The following is a 17,229-nucleotide window of genomic DNA, read 5'->3' as shown; positions in this document are numbered from 1 at the left end:
TGATAATTTTGAGGGAGGAGATGATACAGTGAGTGGCTCCAAGGAGACAGATTTTTGAATGAAAGAGCTTTGGGAAAGAGGCGTGGAATTTTATAACATGGGCGGGTGGGTGAGGACTGAGGAGGGCTCTCCAGAGTCCAGCCTTCTTAAACTACAAAAAGAACCCAACAATATCAAATTATTACAACAAATACATTGGGAAAATATTTGTTTAATTATTAAAAAAAAAGAGAGAGAGTTGAATAGTGTATATATAACTATTTCTATATACTTTTCATACAACACAACACAAGCAACAATAATTTAGAATCTAAACCATAAAATTTTGGGATACTGTTATATTTTCAAAGAGAAATTGTATCTGTTCCCCATTTCGGGAGGGGTACCTTCTGTAACTATAAAAGCCAGAATCCAATGCCTTTCGTCTCTCTTTCCTTTTTCTTTTTTGAAATTACATATACACAAGCATGAAACACCTTAGAAAGTAAATTCCATAACAACAGGGGGAGGATAGGAACTCGCTAATCATTTGTCTTTGACTTCAAAAAATCCAAACTCATCCCTTTTTTTTTGGGTAATCTTATCTAATCTAAGGAAATCTAGTTTTTTTGTTGTCTGATGCTGAAATAGGCACTACACTAATCTAAATAATAATAATAATAATAAATGAAGCTGAGAGCTTTATCAAACAATAAGAAATGGTATTTTGTGCTTTGAGAAACTAAAGTGTGGCAGAGAGAGAGCAAGTAAATACCTGGAAATTGGCAGTCAGAAAGTGGGATAGGATTGGGGAGAGTGGTGGCGAAACTGTGAACCAAGGGAAAAGGGTGGCTACAAGTTACCAGGGCACGCACATTGTAAAGTGGCGTTGACCTTTTCGCTTCTAGTCAACTCCCTTTTATGAGTTATAGACCAGACTTACCTTAAAACCGACCATTGTAACCATTCTCAATTCTTTTCTGCTTTCGTTTGTCTGAAAAAAAAAGTAGTATAATCCTACTATTGGCAAAATACTTCACCATGCAAGTTTAAGAGCTAAATCCTCTACCCAACAACGTCAGTTAATCAAATGACCAATACCAGTACCAAGGGTGATGTCCAATGCCACAAGTGATGATTTTAAAGGGTGACCAGAAAGAGGCGACCCACCCAGGTGAGAGGAACAAGCTACTGTGTACCTTACTTTCCCCCTCCAATTGAACTCTTCTATGGTTTTGTCACCTCAACACATACACAGAATCAATCACAAGTTTGACACTTTCAAAGATGACAATCTCCCCATCCACCCCGATAGATACGCAGCACCCCCTATGACCCTTCTGATTTGACATTTCCTCCTTAATTTCATCCACCATACCCTAGCGTTTGCTTCCCCCCACCCTGTTATCTTAACTACATCTGTGAATACACATCATTAATCAACCCCACGTAGTTTGACCAACCGAAAGCAACTCTAGTTTTGGATCGTTAAAAATATTTAAACATTCGAGGCTTTGCATTATGGATGACAATTAGGTAGAACATGGGGACCTACTGACGAGAACGTGGACCTCTAACATCACCAACCGTACCAAGATATTTGTTTGTCTTTTTTTAATACGACCCAATAATAATCATTAGGATAAGTTTTCTCCCATTCCCATGCATATATTAACGTAAAATTAAGTCAAACCAGCAGGACTTACATCCAACTATACTATTGTGGACACCTAGAAAGACCAGCCTAGCTAATTCTTACAGATACAATAATTCGCTATTCTCTCTATTAATGCAAAGTATGGATTAGTGACTTCTAAAATGTTTCTTATCATCCACAAATATATGGGTATTTTTTTTTCATATAGCCATCTTCTAGGGAAGAAAGGAAAGGGTATCTTTAGATTTTTATTTTCAGATTTTCCAGGAATAAAAAAAAAGAGAGAAAAGAAATGCAAAAATAGCTGTACAGGAACACCAGAACCATTAAAGCCATACCTGAAAGGGACATTATTATTATTTTCCATGGACACCAAGCATGCTCAGTAGAAGAAGTGGTGGCGTCTACGTCGTCCAACCTCCTTTTCCGGAGCTGTTGTGTATTAAGCCAGCTCTGCGTGTCATAAGAAAGTGATGAATCTTTCCTAATCAAATACACATCTTTTTCATCCACTTATTACCACTCATATCCTTCTCTGGATACATCATTTGTTCCCCCTTCTACGTGAAACTCATGCAAAAACCACCATTCCCATCCAAGTGGGTCATCCAAATTCCCGAGTTCCCGTCCATATGCATGGCATCCTAATACACATCAACCTCCTGTACTTTTTGTTTTCTAAGAATGCTAAGCCCTAATAATTCACCAACCACACAATACATTAGGTAGATGATGGTAAAGAAAACAGATATTAGGTAATCATATATTGAGTACTAAACATATGCTAGACATATTATTGCCAGATATCGGCGTGTATAATCATTGCCAAACAATAAAATAAACAGATATTTAATGTTAAAACTTAAAAACTTTTGCTTTAGCAGAACGTAGCCACCTACAACTTTGTTTCAAACCACCCATTAATTTTTTTTTATAAAAACAAGTCTTGCGATTGTGCCAGATGGAACTAAAGGGGGTGGGGTACTGACTTAACTAAAGAACAGAGGAAGAACCAAACAAAGAGTTGGCAGGGCATTGAGGGGATTACTGCAAAAGCTTAAATCACTAGAAGAAAAAAATTATAGTTGTCTTCATTTAGGATAAATCCTACTACATCATTTGGAATCTTGGCTGTTTGTTAGCCCACATCCTTTTCCTTTTTCTCAGAGAATCTTAACCCAAAATGATATACCACAAACCACCATTCATAGACTAAATCATGAATACTGTTGGATTTCTATATCAATCCTAGTTTGACGACGTTTTGACATCAAAATCTAATGCCAAGATCGCACGCCTGTTCTTGCCATGGCAGAGATAACTCGGGCGTAGTGATTTAATAAGTCTGAAAAAAAGCGACTCTTTCTCCAGGGTTATTCTCTCTGGCCGTCGGCCACCGGTCGGATTCCCCTGGCTTTCACCTTTCCCCTGCTGACCCCACCGCCCTCTTCCTTTATCCTTCCTTTATCCATCTTCCTCACCTAGAACCTACACAGTACACAACCCCTCGCCTGCGGTCGGACAACCGCCTGGCCGCCGGAGAAGATGGCTCCACGTCTTCGGTCCGCCTCTGCCCCACCATCGCCCAGCATCCTAGGCCCTCCACCTCCTTCATCTTCACCCCTTCTCGTCGAATCGCCATCGCTTAGGGTTCGTAACCCTAATTTTTCACTTCCTGTCCGTCACGGGAATATTACTCAAATAACCAACCCACTTGGGTCGCAGCAATTTCAGTGTACACCACCGAAAAAAAAAAAAAAAAAATTTTTTTCAATTTTAACCCACTTTTCGGATGGAAAAGTCCGAAATACCCTTTTCGTTTTATTTTTTACGACCTTATTACGACTAATATATAACTGATATACCACTAAAATAAGATAGATGATTTTTTTGCAACCTTTTTTAGAATCAATTGTAACTATATTTTTTCCCTACCACCCCTTCTCTCATCTCCGGTGAGGATTTTCCGCCGCTGTCTGGAACCAACAATCCTAGTCTGCCCTCTACTCAGGGCAAGCAGGTCACCCCTCCAGAAACTTCTCCAGCACCGCCAACAAATTGGAGCTCAAGATTACTCTCTTCTCTTCATACTCTCCAACGCACCGGAACTCCCGAGTGTCATGTCTCTGGAGCCCCCCTGGTGCGAATCCCGGAGGAAGCCATCGTCAACTCTGTGGCGGAATGGAATCATTTCATCCATGGCCAATTCTTTGGTTTAGCCCCATCGATGGGGCGCATCTTCGGAATCGCTAACGCCTTATGGCCGCGTAATGGAGGCAGAATCAAGGTTCAGAAACTAGAGGATGGGACCTACTTATTCAAGGTACCGGATCAGTCCACCAAGTCGTTTGTACTTACCAGAAGGATCTGGCGCATTGGCTCATGTCCGATGGCGGTTTCCACCTGGTGCCCTTCTCTCAGCCAACCCAAACCAGTCTTAGTGGCGATGCCGACGTGGGTGACCCTCAGGAACATCCCTTTTACCCTATACAACACTGAATATCTGAGCAGACTAGCTACCAGTGTGGGAAATCCTCTCTACTTAGACCGAGCTACGGCTGAGAAAGACAATATGTCATTAGCCCGAATATTTGTAGAAGTCCCCTTGCAGAAGCCTCCTCCGAAGGAGATCGTTGTTGATTTACCAAATGAAGAGTCGTGCCGCATCTCTGTTGCATATGATTGGTTGCCACCGAGGTGTAGCGTGTGCTCAGAGCTTGGTCACAACAATCGCTTCTGCCCAAACTCGACCTCCATTCATGATCGACAACCGAGGCCACGCAATCGGGAATCACAAACTCTGATTGAGGATACAAATGAACCAGGGGATAACCAAACCTCCACACCTCCGATCACTGATCCATCTCCACCAATCCAATGCTTACCCCAAGATCACTCCCCACCTGCCCCGCTCCAACAAAATGCGGACACTCTTCCCTCTAATAACCAAAAAGTGGGGGAAAGAAGAAATCTAAGGGGAAAGGCCGTGGCCGAGAGGCCACGAGAAACCACTAACTTCAACATTCGGATACCATGTTTTTTGCCTGGAATATTAGAGGTCTAAATGGCCAAGCGAAAAGAAGTGCTACTCGCCGATGAATTTTGGACAATAAGTTACGTTTTGGAAGCCTCTTAGAAAGTCACATTCAACCAGAGAATGCCAGCCGAATCTCCTCAGCCATTCCTCAAGGGTGGAGATATTTCTGCAATCATGATCATGATAGTAGTGGCCGAGTTTGGATAGTGTGGGAACCAACACTGCTTCTAACGGTGTACTCTACAACTGATCAATCCATTACTTGCAGTTTTTTTTTGCCCTGTTGCTCGTGAAAGTTTTGCTGTCACTTTTGTCTATGCCAGGAATGCAGTTGCTGATCGAAAGCCGCTATGGGAACATCTAGTTAGCCTCTCGCAATACAGCCCCATTGCCAACTCGCCTGGGATTGTGCTTGGGGATTTTAACCAAATTCTTTTTCCCTTCAGACAGATCAGACTTTCCATCACATAGTTATCTTACCCAAGGCATGTCCGATTTAGAGGCTTCCAAAACGTAACTTATTGTCCAAAATCCATCGGCGAGTAGCACTTCTTTTCGCTTGGCCATTTAGACCTCTAATATTCCAGGCAAAAAACATGGTATCCGAATGTTGAAGTTAGTGGTTTCTCGTGGCCTCTCGGCCACGGCCTTTCCCCTTAGATTTCTTCTTTCCCCCACTTTTTGGTTGTGGGCTAGGTTGATGAGTGAGTAAGGTGGGTGGTTTAGAGGTAGATGCAGTGGGTGGTGTAGGTGTGGTCAATGGTTGAGGCGGTTGGGCTCCGTCAATATTAGAGGGAAGAGTGTCCGCATTTTCGGACAACCTGGTCCATCCGATCACAGCCCCTGTGTCATCCGGTTCCCGCAAAATTTCCAGCGTCGAAGAGGTCATTTTAAATTCTTCCATCACCTACTACTTCATCCTAAGTTTCAAGACACAGTCAAGAGAAATTGGATGTCAACAGTGGAACCCGGCACCAAGCAATTTCGATTATGGCAAGCGCTGAGACAGCTCAAACGCCCTCTCCGAGGCCTCAACGCATCAGACTATAGTGATCTAAGCAAACGAGTTACCGCAGTTCGAATGGAACTTGAAGATGTACAATCTGAGATGTTGGCAGCACCTACAGACCATCTGATTGAGGAAGAAAAAAGGGTACGATCCAAATGGATGCAACTGGTAACTGCAGAAGAAGTTTTCTACCGGCAGAAATCGCGAATCCGTTGGTTGCAATCAGGGGATAAACACACTAAATTTTTCTTCAACACCACGAAGTCAAGGAATGCAGGAAATCATATCCACTATCTGATTAACCAAAACGGTGAGCGAATTGAGTCTAGCAGGGGACTCAAAGATTACGCGGTATCCTATTTTAGCAACCTCATTGGACCCCCTTCAGTTAACACCCCAAGGTTACCGATTGGGAATCTCACTGACTTGTTTGGGAAAACAATAGACTCGGCCACAGCAGCCACCCTTCTGCATATTCCTGAGCCAGACGAGATCAGACTAACGCTCCACTCTCTGTCGAACAATAAGACGCCAGGACCGGATGGCTTCACAAAGGAATTTTTTGTCTCAGCATGGGACACTGTCGGAGAACACCTGATTGGAGCAGTTAGAGAATTTTTCGGTACAGGCAAACTTCTTGGCCAGCTAAATGCAACCAAAATAGTTCTAATTCCGAAAAAGACGGGGGCAGTATCACTAACCGAATTCAGACCGATAAGTTGTTGCAACGTCGTTTATAAGTTCATATCCACCATCCTAGCAAAGCGACTAAAGCCATTGATGCCACATCTGATCTCCCACAATCAGACAGCCTTCACTAAGGGAAGACTAATGCTAGAAAATATTATGCTAGCAACTGAAGTTATTAAAGGTTACAACCGCAAGTCTGCACAAAAAGGGGCAGCAATCAAGATTGATTTTAAGAAGGCTTTTGACACCGTTAGCTGGGCACTAATCATTGACATATCTACAGACCTAGGAATGCCACCTGTCTTCACTCGATGGATAGAGGCTTGTATCACAACCCCTCGGTTCTCTATATCGGTCAATGGCGAGCTTGCCGGTTATTTCAGAAGCACAAGAGGCCTTAGACAAGGGGACCCCCTTTCTCCATATCTATTCATTTTGGTGATTGAGGTCCTCTCAAGGATGTTGGATAAAGCAGGCTGCGAAAATGAAATCGCTTTACATCACATATGCAAATATCCCATGCTCACTCATTTAGCTTTTGCGGACGACGTTCTCATCTTCACCAAGGCTGAAACTTCATCTCTACTTCGAGTTCATGGGATCATGGAGAAATTTGGATCAGTATCGGGGCTGCATATAAACGCAGAGAAAACAGAAATATACATTGCTGGGGCAAGTGACCAAGACGCCAGGAACCTAGCAGGCCTTCTCGGTTATAGACTGGGTTCTTTTCCGGTTCGTTACCTTGGAGTCCCTCTAAGCGCAGCCAAACCAGGGAAGAGTGACTATCAAGGCCTCTTAACGAAAATCAGGAAGAAACTAACCTCTTGGACAAACCTTTTCCTATCACGTTGGTAGATTTGTATAACGTAAATACCCAGTTGTATTTCACCAAACGAGAATTACAACTGATTCAAGAGGTTACTCTCCCTCTTTTCCCACTCACAAAAGATTCCAGATCAAAAGCATACCCTTCCCAAAAGCAAAATAACGATACTTAAAGGCCAAGGTGCAGCGACAACAATGCTGACCTGGCAAATACTACTAGTAGTCTGTACAAAACATACCAACCCTTGCATGTATAAAGCACTAACGGTTAGTACCAGGTAATTATGCTTCTGCCACCTCTGCTCCTTTGTCCCCTTCCGTACCTTCCTCCTCCCCTTCGGGCTGTTGCTTCTCATCCTCAGTAATCCCCTGCATCTCCTCCTCTTCTGCCCTCTTACTCCTCCTGACGTATATACGTTGGTATGGTTTATCAATCCCCCCCGCTTTCAGCCGCAGCTTGTCCTCAAGCTGAAAAGAAGGGAATTGGCCCGCCAAGATGTCCGCACGCTCCCATGTCGCCTCATGTGTCGGAAGACCCAGCCACGTTACAAGTACCTCCAAAAATCCCTGCCTCGAATAGCGAAACTCAAGAAGCTCATCAGGGTCCAAAACCATTCCCAAGTCAGCTGAGATATGCTTTGGCAGAGGTGCTGGCGGAAAACTGTTTCCCACTGCCTTCTTGAGTTGAGACACGTGAAAAACTGGATGGATTTTCGAGTCTGGAGGAAGAATTAACCGATATGCCACTTGTCCAATACGAGTCTGTACCTCATAAGGGCCATAAAACCGAGCTGCTAACTTCTGAAATGAACGTCTAGCGACCGACTGCTGGCGATAAGGCTGGAGCTTGAGAAAGACCCAATCCCCCGGTTGCAAGACCACATCTCGGCGTGATGAATCAGCATACGCCTTCATGCGCTGCTGGGCACGAGCCAATTGCTGCCTGAGTTCGGCCAGAATTGCATCCCTATCCCGCAACTCTCGTTCCAATTCAAAATTAACCGTAGAGCCTTCTTCAAATCTGATCAGACTGGGAGGATCCCGTCCATATACAGCCTGGAATGGGGTTGTTTGCAGAGCTGTATGGAAGGATGTATTGTACCAAAGTTCTGCCCAAGGAAGAAATTTCGCCCACAGCCGAGGGTGGCTACCCGCATAGCAACGTAAGTATGTTTCCAAACAACGGTTGACAACCTCTGTTTGTCCATCCGTTTGAGGGTGGAATGCGGTGCTGTACTTGAGTTTTGTACCCCCAAGACGAAATAATTCAGCCCAGAAATGGCTGAGGAAAATACGGTCCCGGTCCGAAACGATCGAACGTGGATACCCGTGCAACCGAACCACTTCCCGGAGAAAAGCCTCCGCAACCTGCACCGCGGTGAAAGGGTGCTTAAGTCCAATGAAATGACTGTACTTAGTCAGCCTGTCGACCACGACTAAGATGGTGTCAAAACCCAAAGATTTCGGTAGTCCCTCGATGAAGTCTAGGGAAATATCCTCCCATATGCGATCGGGAATTGGCAAGGGCTGCAGTAGGCCGGCGGGAGCGAGAGTTGAATATTTTTGGCGCTGGCACGTCATGCAACGTGTGACATACTGCTGAATCACAGCCTTCATACCGACCCAATAGAACACCGCTTGAATTCGTTTGAGGGTTTTCAACACCCCCGAATGTCCCCCCATCACACCATCATGAAACTCACTGAGGATAAGTTGAACAAAAGCAGACTTAGCAGGGACAACGAAACGATCTTTGTAAAGAAGTGTACCGTCTCTTAGATGATATCCGTTTGGGGCCTCATGCTGAGAACGCAGTTTTGCAATGATCTCTGCCAATACAGGGTCGGCCTCTACTTCTCGCCGAAGCTCCTCAAGCTGGATGGCAGCCGGAACAGTTAATGCAAACAGAACTTGGGCGGAGGACAGACTTGGGGCATGTGGAATGCGGGACAACCCATCAGCCGCTTTGTTTTTGTTACCAGGCTTGTACAAGATCTCAAAATCAAAACCCAATAACTTGATCAGCCACTTCTGATATTCCAAGCTGATTTCACGTTGGTCCAACAGGATTTTGGTGATTGAGGTCCTCTCAAGGATGTTGGATAAAGCAGGCTGCGAAAATGAAATCGCTTTACATCACATATGCAAATATCCCATGCTCACTCATTTAGCTTTTGCGGACGACGTTCTCATCTTCACCAAGGCTGAAACTTCATCTCTACTTCGAGTTCATGGGATCATGGAGAAATTTGGATCAGTATCGGGGCTGCATATAAACGCAGAGAAAACAGAAATATACATTGCTGGGGCAAGTGACCAAGACGCCAGGAACCTAGCAGGCCTTCTCGGTTATAGACTGGGTTCTTTTCCGGTTCGTTACCTTGGAGTCCCTCTAAGCGCAGCCAAACCAGGGAAGAGTGACTATCAAGGCCTCTTAACGAAAATCAGGAAGAAACTAACCTCTTGGACAAACCTTTTCCTATCACGAGCAGGGCGTATTTTACTAATTCGTTCTGTCATATATGGTCAGGTTAGTCTATGGAGCTCAGTAATTGGATATGATGCCATTGATTTAGCTACCTCCTGTAATTATTTTCATTCCTTTGCTTAACTGGATTCCATCATTTACATTACCAAAAAGCGGTGATGTAGGCACTACTTGGTAATACCTAAGGAGCACATTCCCACAGTGAGAGACCTCCAGAGAAGAGATGAAGACTACTCGCTGGGTTCGAACACTAAACTGTTTAAGCATTGTTCTTGTTTATTTCTACATTGAGTGTAAATAAGTTTTAAGGATATCATTTTATTATTTGGCCAGTAAGTCACATGTTAAGCGTGGGACACACACTGCTGCAGAAAGATGCACCTCAGTCCACGTATAGGTGAGGCTTCTGTATTCAAGAATGTGATAGCTTAATGTAAATTCAAACCAATCATTTATGTGACGAAATTCGTCTCAAACGGTCAGACCTAATACATTGAAGATTAAATCAATACCCAGCTAGTACTGCAAGTTATATCACAATGCTCATCGGGGTGCTTCTCAAACTATCTGCGGCAAAATGAGCTTACTTTATGATTTTTGAAACAAAATGTTGTCATTTATGTATTTTCCCTCTTTTCTCTTCTCCATATCATAGTAACTTTTGCTTCGTTATCCTGACTGATCTTTGATTTCACAGATTTGGTTTCCACCAGCCACCTTTGAACAGTGTTGATCATCTCCATCTGCATTGTTTTGCATTGCCTTTCATACCCAGGTACATATTTATTTCATTGTATTTGTTCTTTCCTGGAATATGATGCTTCAAGTGAGTGAATATTTTGCATGTTACTGCTCTGATTTTCCCTTGCTTTATAAATAAAAACAAAGCCTTTTTCTGGATATTTCCCCTAACTTGCATGCCAAAACAGATGGAAAGCCATTAAGTACAAGTCTTTGGGACCTCTTGGTGGTTTTATTGAAGCAGAGGCACTGCTGGAGAAATTAAAGCCTCTCTCTTCTCTTCCTTCAAAGGTGTAATTATATTTACTTGTTTTACCGCTTGGCTGGCTGTACTTCTCATCGCATCAAATTCTGGTCTACCTGAACTAGATCACTTTTATCTTCTTTTCTTGGCAATAATTTTGTGAAATTCCAAATAAAAGTTGTTGATTGGTGTATGAAAGAACTCATCAATTAAGATATGTTATTCATCATGCTGACGCAGATTGCTATCATTAGTATCATTCTCATGATTGCTGTACTAATGCTAGATGCTGCGGATATGAAGACTTCTGAAATCATCCTAAGAGAAATCCTGCCATAAAATATAGTCTGGATTTAGCAGAGGGCACGGATTAGTAAAATTGTTGGCAATCACTTTTATCCTCTTTTCTTGGCGATAATTTTGTAATTGTGTTTACTTGTTTTACCGCTAGTACATTTTTACATAGATTACATGAGTTCTGTAATCTATGTAAAATTTGTTGTATGCCTGAAGAATTCTGAAATCATCCAAAGAGAACTCCTGCCATAAAATTAGCCGGGACTTAGCAGAGGCACAGATTAGCAATTCGAAAGATGATTTTTGTAATCTATGAAAAATTTGTTGTATGCCTTGATGCTTTGACGTCCAAATGTAGGCAACGGACTGCATGTGTTTATCACCATCAACTTTCAGCTCAGTTGGGTGGGGCAGCCGGTCTTGTGATAGTATGATATCCTCAGAACAGGTAATAGCTGTCTTAAATATGTTTTTTCATTGCTGAATCTTTTATGTCTAAATCCTGTGGGGGCAGAGATATTTTACTCCATCACCAAATGAATTTTCAGACATTTTATATAGTCATAGGGGAACAATAAGCTACAATAACCTTAGCGGTTTTGAGTTTTACATCAGTGCCTATACTGTACTTTCAGATTCTGTCTCTGGGTTGATTTTAGAAATCTATGTTGTGGATTGGATTTTTGTGATACTGAAACCAAAAAGGTGATGATATCTCAGCCCCGGTGAGAGTACCATGATATGGTCTATTCACATGCATCTTGTGCAGTTAGATAGAGTACAGGGTGCATAGTCGTGAGCATCAGCTTATTTTCTAGATGTTGTGGTGTGGCATTAGATTTTTTTTTTTTTTTTTGGTATGAATGGTTAATATTATATATATGCTAAAGTTGAATACAGAGCCAGCCTATGCTGTACACGGATACCATATTACAAAATGGTTATATTGTCAAAATAGTTAAGTTGTGCCTCGCCTACTATTAATGCCTCGTCGTATACTTTCCGATAGCCGAAACCAATCCTGGAGAGGGGAGACCGTCTGCATCGTGTTACTATTAGTGCCTCTCATCAGGAGAAGGATATTCCGCATGGTCCTGTCGATGAGCGGGATAAGTGTCGTCTGAGTTCTCATCTTTCTCCTGAATACTCTTGCATTCCGTTCTTTCCATATGTGGTAGGCAGTGACTTGGACGACTAACAGGGATAAAATGAGTCTGTTGCTACTTGTATCATTGCACGGGTTGTGAATCCAAGATGGGCACCGATCCAACAGTGATGGAGGCGAAGGCCAGACTAGACTAGCAAGTTGTTGCCAGATCAAACTGCTGAAAACACACTCAAAAAAGAGATGGGAGTGCGTTTCAGGCTCAACAGAACACAAGACACATGTTGGGTCGACTTGCATGCCCCATCGAGTTAGTCGGTCCTTAGTCGGTAATCGCTGCAACAGGATTTCCCAAATCAAGAAAGAAAATCTGGGGATAGCGTGTTTGAACCAAACCGTTGTATGCCAGGAAACTGCCGGTTCTTTTAATCGGATCTTGTTCCATGTGCCTTGGCTAGAGAAGCAAGGCTTATAAGTTCCTCCCCCTTGCTTCCACAGAGGAATATCTGGTCCCTTAGAGTCTGTGGCCTTAGACAAGGGGACCCCCTTTCTCCATATCTATTCATTTTGGTGATTGAGGTCCTCTCAAGGATGTTGGATAAAGCAGGCTGCGAAAATGAAATCGCTTTACATCACATATGCAAATATCCCATGCTCACTCATTTAGCTTTTGCGGACGACGTTCTCATCTTCACCAAGGCTGAAACTTCATCTCTACTTCGAGTTCATGGGATCATGGAGAAATTTGGATCAGTATCGGGGCTGCATATAAACGCAGAGAAAACAGAAATATACATTGCTGGGGCAAGTGACCAAGACGCCAGGAACCTAGCAGGCCTTCTCGGTTATAGACTGGGTTCTTTTCCGGTTCGTTACCTTGGAGTCCCTCTAAGCGCAGCCAAACCAGGGAAGAGTGACTATCAAGGCCTCTTAACGAAAATCAGGAAGAAACTAACCTCTTGGACAAACCTTTTCCTATCACGTTGGTAGATTTGTATAACGTAAATACCCAGTTGTATTTCACCAAACGAGAATTACAACTGATTCAAGAGGTTACTCTCCCTCTTTTCCCACTCACAAAAGATTCCAGATCAAAAGCATACCCTTCCCAAAAGCAAAATAACGATACTTAAAGGCCAAGGTGCAGCGACAACAATGCTGACCTGGCAAATACTACTAGTAGTCTGTACAAAACATACCAACCCTTGCATGTATAAAGCACTAACGGTTAGTACCAGGTAATTATGCTTCTGCCACCTCTGCTCCTTTGTCCCCTTCCGTACCTTCCTCCTCCCCTTCGGGCTGTTGCTTCTCATCCTCAGTAATCCCCTGCATCTCCTCCTCTTCTGCCCTCTTACTCCTCCTGACGTATATACGTTGGTATGGTTTATCACACGTGCAGGGCGTATTTTACTAATTCGTTCTGTTCCAGCAACGTCAATGAGTGGTTTGTTTCCTATCCAACAATCCTGCCAAAAAAGAGCAGTCATCCCGTTTCCAATGTCATATTTCAGGAACTGTTTGAGCAGCGGTCTTAAGGAGAGCAACTTCCGCAGGTTCCAAGACAATGACGGAGACAAGGTTGCCCCCCAAAAGCCTTTTTTCTTCCATGGAGGACTCGGCATCAGGCGTTTACAGGACATGAACGTTTGCCACAGGCTGAAACTCTTTTGGACCATCTTCACCAAAGGTTCCTCATTATGGCCCCAATGGTTGTCTCAGAATGCATGGAAGAAAAAAGGCTTTTGGGGGGCAACCTTGTCTCCGTCATTGTCTTGGAACCTGCGGAAGTTGCTCTCCTTACGACCGCTGCTCAAACAGTTCCTGAAATATGACATTGGAAACGGGATGACTGCTCTTTTTTGGCAGGATTGTTGGATAGGAAACAAACCACTCATTGACGTTGCTGAATATGATGGTCCTCGACAGCTACGTATCCCTCTAGATTGCACGGTGAAAGGGGCATTCCGGGATGGCGGATGGCAGATTCAAAGCGCTCGATCGGACAATGTACAACAAGTCCTTATCATACTCACTGATGCACAAACCCCAACAGACTCTAAGGGACCAGATATTCCTCTGTGGAAGCAAGGGGGAGGAACTTATAAGCCTTGCTTCTCTAGCCAAGGCACATGGAACAAGATCCGATTAAAAGAACCGGCAGTTTCCTGGCATACAACGGTTTGGTTCAAACACGCTATCCCCAGATTTTCTTTCTTGATTTGGGAAATCCTGTTGCAGCGATTACCGACTAAGGACCGACTAACTCGATGGGGCATGCAAGTCGACCCAACATGTGTCTTGTGTTCTGTTGAGCCTGAAACGCACTCCCATCTCTTTTTTGAGTGTGTTTTCAGCAGTTTGATCTGGCAACAACTTGCTAGTCTAGTCTGGCCTTCGCCTCCATCACTGTTGGATCGGTGCCCATCTTGGATTCACAACCCGTGCAATGATACAAGTAGCAACAGACTCATTTTATCCCTGTTAGTCGTCCAAGTCACTGCCTACCACATATGGAAAGAACGGAATGCAAGAGTATTCAGGAGAAAGATGAGAACTCAGACGACACTTATCCCGCTCATCGACAGGACCATGCGGAATATCCTTCTCCTGATGAGAGGCACTAATAGTAACACGATGCAGACGGTCTCCCCTCTCCAGGATTGGTTTCGGCTATCGGAAAGTATACGACGAGGCATTAATAGTAGGCGAGGCACAACTTAACTATTTTGACAATATAACCATTTTGTAACATGGTATCCGTGTACAACATAGGCTGGCTCTGTATTCAACTTTAGCATATATATATAATTAACCATTCATACCAAAAAAAAAAAAAAAAATCTAATGCCACACCACAACATCTAGAAAATAAGCTGATGCTCACGACTATGCACCCTGTACTCTATCTAACTGCACAAGATGCATGTGAATAGACCATATCATGGTACTCTCACCGGGGCTGAGATATCATCACCTTTTTGGTTTCAGTATCACAAAAATCCAATCCACAACATAGATTTCTAAAATCAACCCAGAGACAGAATCTGAAAGTACAGTATAGGCACTGATGTAAAACTCAAAACCGCTAAGGTTATTGTAGCTTATTGTTCCCCTATGACTATATAAAATGTCTGAAAATTCATTTGGTGATGGAGTAAAATATCTCTGCCCCCACAGGATTTAGACATAAAAGATTCAGCAATGAAAAAACATATTTAAGACAGCTATTACCTGTTCTGAGGATATCATACTATCACAAGACCGGCTGCCCCACCCAACTGAGCTGAAAGTTGATGGTGATAAACACATGCAGTCCGTTGCCTACATTTGGACGTCAAAGCATCAAGGCATACAACAAATTTTTCATAGATTACAAAAATCATCTTTCGAATTGCTAATCTGTGCCTCTGCTAAGTCCCGGCTAATTTTATGGCAGGAGTTCTCTTTGGATGATTTCAGAATTCTTCAGGCATACAACAAATTTTACATAGATTACAGAACTCATGTAATCTATGTAAAAATGTACTAGCGGTAAAACAAGTAAACACAATTACAAAATTATCGCCAAGAAAAGAGGATAAAAGTGATTGCCAACAATTTTACTAATCCGTGCCCTCTGCTAAATCCAGACTATATTTTATGGCAGGATTTCTCTTAGGATGATTTCAGAAGTCTTCATATCCGCAGCATCTAGCATTAGTACAGCAATCATGAGAATGATACTAATGATAGCAATCTGCGTCAGCATGATGAATAACATATCTTAATTGATGAGTTCTTTCATACACCAATCAACAACTTTTATTTGGAATTTCACAAAATTATTGCCAAGAAAAGAAGATAAAAGTGATCTAGTTCAGGTAGACCAGAATTTGATGCGATGAGAAGTACAGCCAGCCAAGCGGTAAAACAAGTAAATATAATTACACCTTTGAAGGAAGAGAAGAGAGAGGCTTTAATTTCTCCAGCAGTGCCTCTGCTTCAATAAAACCACCAAGAGGTCCCAAAGACTTGTACTTAATGGCTTTCCATCTGTTTTGGCATGCAAGTTAGGGGAAATATCCAGAAAAAGGCTTTGTTTTTATTTATAAAGCAAGGGAAAATCAGAGCAGTAACATGCAAAATATTCACTCACTTGAAGCATCATATTCCAGGAAAGAACAAATACAATGAAATAAATATGTACCTGGGTATGAAAGGCAATGCAAAACAATGCAGATGGAGATGATCAACACTGTTCAAAGGTGGCTGGTGGAAACCAAATCTGTGAAATCAAAGATCAGTCAGGATAACGAAGCAAAAGTTACTATGATATGGAGAAGAGAAAAGAGGGAAAATACATAAATGACAACATTTTGTTTCAAAAATCATAAAGTAAGCTCATTTTGCCGCAGATAGTTTGAGAAGCACCCCGATGAGCATTGTGATATAACTTGCAGTACTAGCTGGGTATTGATTTAATCTTCAATGTATTAGGTCTGACCGTTTGAGACGAATTTCGTCACATAAATGATTGGTTTGAATTTACATTAAGCTATCACATTCTTGAATACAGAAGCCTCACCTATACGTGGACTGAGGTGCATCTTTCTGCAGCAGTGTGTGTCCCACGCTTAACATGTGACTTACTGGCCAAATAATAAAATGATATCCTTAAAACTTATTTACACTCAATGTAGAAATAAACAAGAACAATGCTTAAACAGTTTAGTGTTCGAACCCAGCGAGTAGTCTTCATCTCTTCTCTGGAGGTCTCTCACTGTGGGAATGTGCTCCTTAGGTATTACCAAGTAGTGCCTACATCACCGCTTTTTGGTAATGTAAATGATGGAATCCAGTTAAGCAAAGGAATGAAAATAATTACAGGAGGTAGCTAAATCAATGGCATCATATCCAATTCACAGCCATTTAATAAACACCATTCAGCTCCAATTTGCCCTATAAATAGCTCAGAGAAAAGGTACATGGATTTCAAAGTTCAAAATCAAGTTATGTCACATTATCCATCTTCGAACAGATTTGAAGCAAGTGTTGTAGAATCAAGGGGCATTAACATAGGCACAAATCAGTCCAAATGCCCACATTAACGTGGGGAAAATGCAACATAGTTACCATTTACCATAAGTCTTCAGGATTATTGCATGTTTCTCA

The 17,229-nt window shown here is 42.6% G+C and overlaps 2 protein-coding genes across 5 annotated transcripts in view; one reads left to right on the top strand and one right to left on the bottom strand.

Annotated features, from left to right (window-relative positions):
* Positions 1–243: 243 nt before the first annotated feature.
* The window catches only part of LOC104815489 (bifunctional adenosine 5'-phosphosulfate phosphorylase/adenylylsulfatase HINT4-like), a 17,512-nt gene continuing 526 nt past the window's right edge, over positions 244–17,229 (bottom strand). The window contains exons 3-9 of one of the 4 annotated variants that reach the window (XM_010543896.1): positions 16,799–16,875; positions 16,643–16,706; positions 16,265–16,342; positions 16,008–16,110; positions 15,310–15,399; positions 1,975–2,089; positions 244–1,398 (exon numbers count right to left, since the gene is read on the bottom strand). In XM_010543896.1, the coding sequence (XP_010542198.1) occupies positions 1,244–1,398; positions 1,975–2,089; positions 15,310–15,399; positions 16,008–16,110; positions 16,265–16,342; positions 16,643–16,706; positions 16,799–16,875 (682 nt within the window). In that variant the 3' untranslated portion in view covers positions 244–1,243. The other 3 variants (XM_010543897.2, XM_010543898.1, XM_010543899.2) reach the window with 3 other exon arrangements.
* On the top strand, positions 9,821–11,654 carry LOC104815507 (bifunctional adenosine 5'-phosphosulfate phosphorylase/adenylylsulfatase HINT4-like). The gene is made up of 5 exons (XM_019202754.1): positions 9,821–9,929; positions 10,022–10,085; positions 10,386–10,463; positions 10,618–10,720; positions 11,329–11,654. The coding sequence occupies exons 2-5, from the start codon at positions 10,030–10,032 to the stop codon at positions 11,452–11,454; spliced, it is 363 nt and encodes a 120-aa protein (XP_019058299.1). The 5' UTR covers positions 9,821–9,929; positions 10,022–10,029; the 3' UTR covers positions 11,455–11,654.

Source organism: Tarenaya hassleriana, unplaced genomic scaffold (genome assembly GCF_000463585.1).
Source record: "Tarenaya hassleriana unplaced genomic scaffold, ASM46358v1 Cleome237, whole genome shotgun sequence".
NCBI classification, from domain to species: domain Eukaryota; kingdom Viridiplantae; phylum Streptophyta; class Magnoliopsida; order Brassicales; family Cleomaceae; genus Tarenaya; species Tarenaya hassleriana.
This window is presented reverse-complemented; position numbering and strand designations above follow the sequence as displayed.

Excerpts from the sequence above, each read along its gene's own strand:
- LOC104815507 (XM_019202754.1), top strand. The coding sequence starts at position 10,030 with ATGTTAAGCGTGGGACACACACTGCTGCAGAAAGATGCACCTCAGTCC. Across the intron at positions 10,464-10,617 it reads GCATTGCCTTTCATACCCAG|ATGGAAAGCCATTAAGTACA; the intron begins GTACATATTTAT and ends ATGCCAAAACAG. Across the intron at positions 10,721-11,328 it reads TCTCTTCTCTTCCTTCAAAG|GCAACGGACTGCATGTGTTT; the intron begins GTGTAATTATAT and ends GTCCAAATGTAG.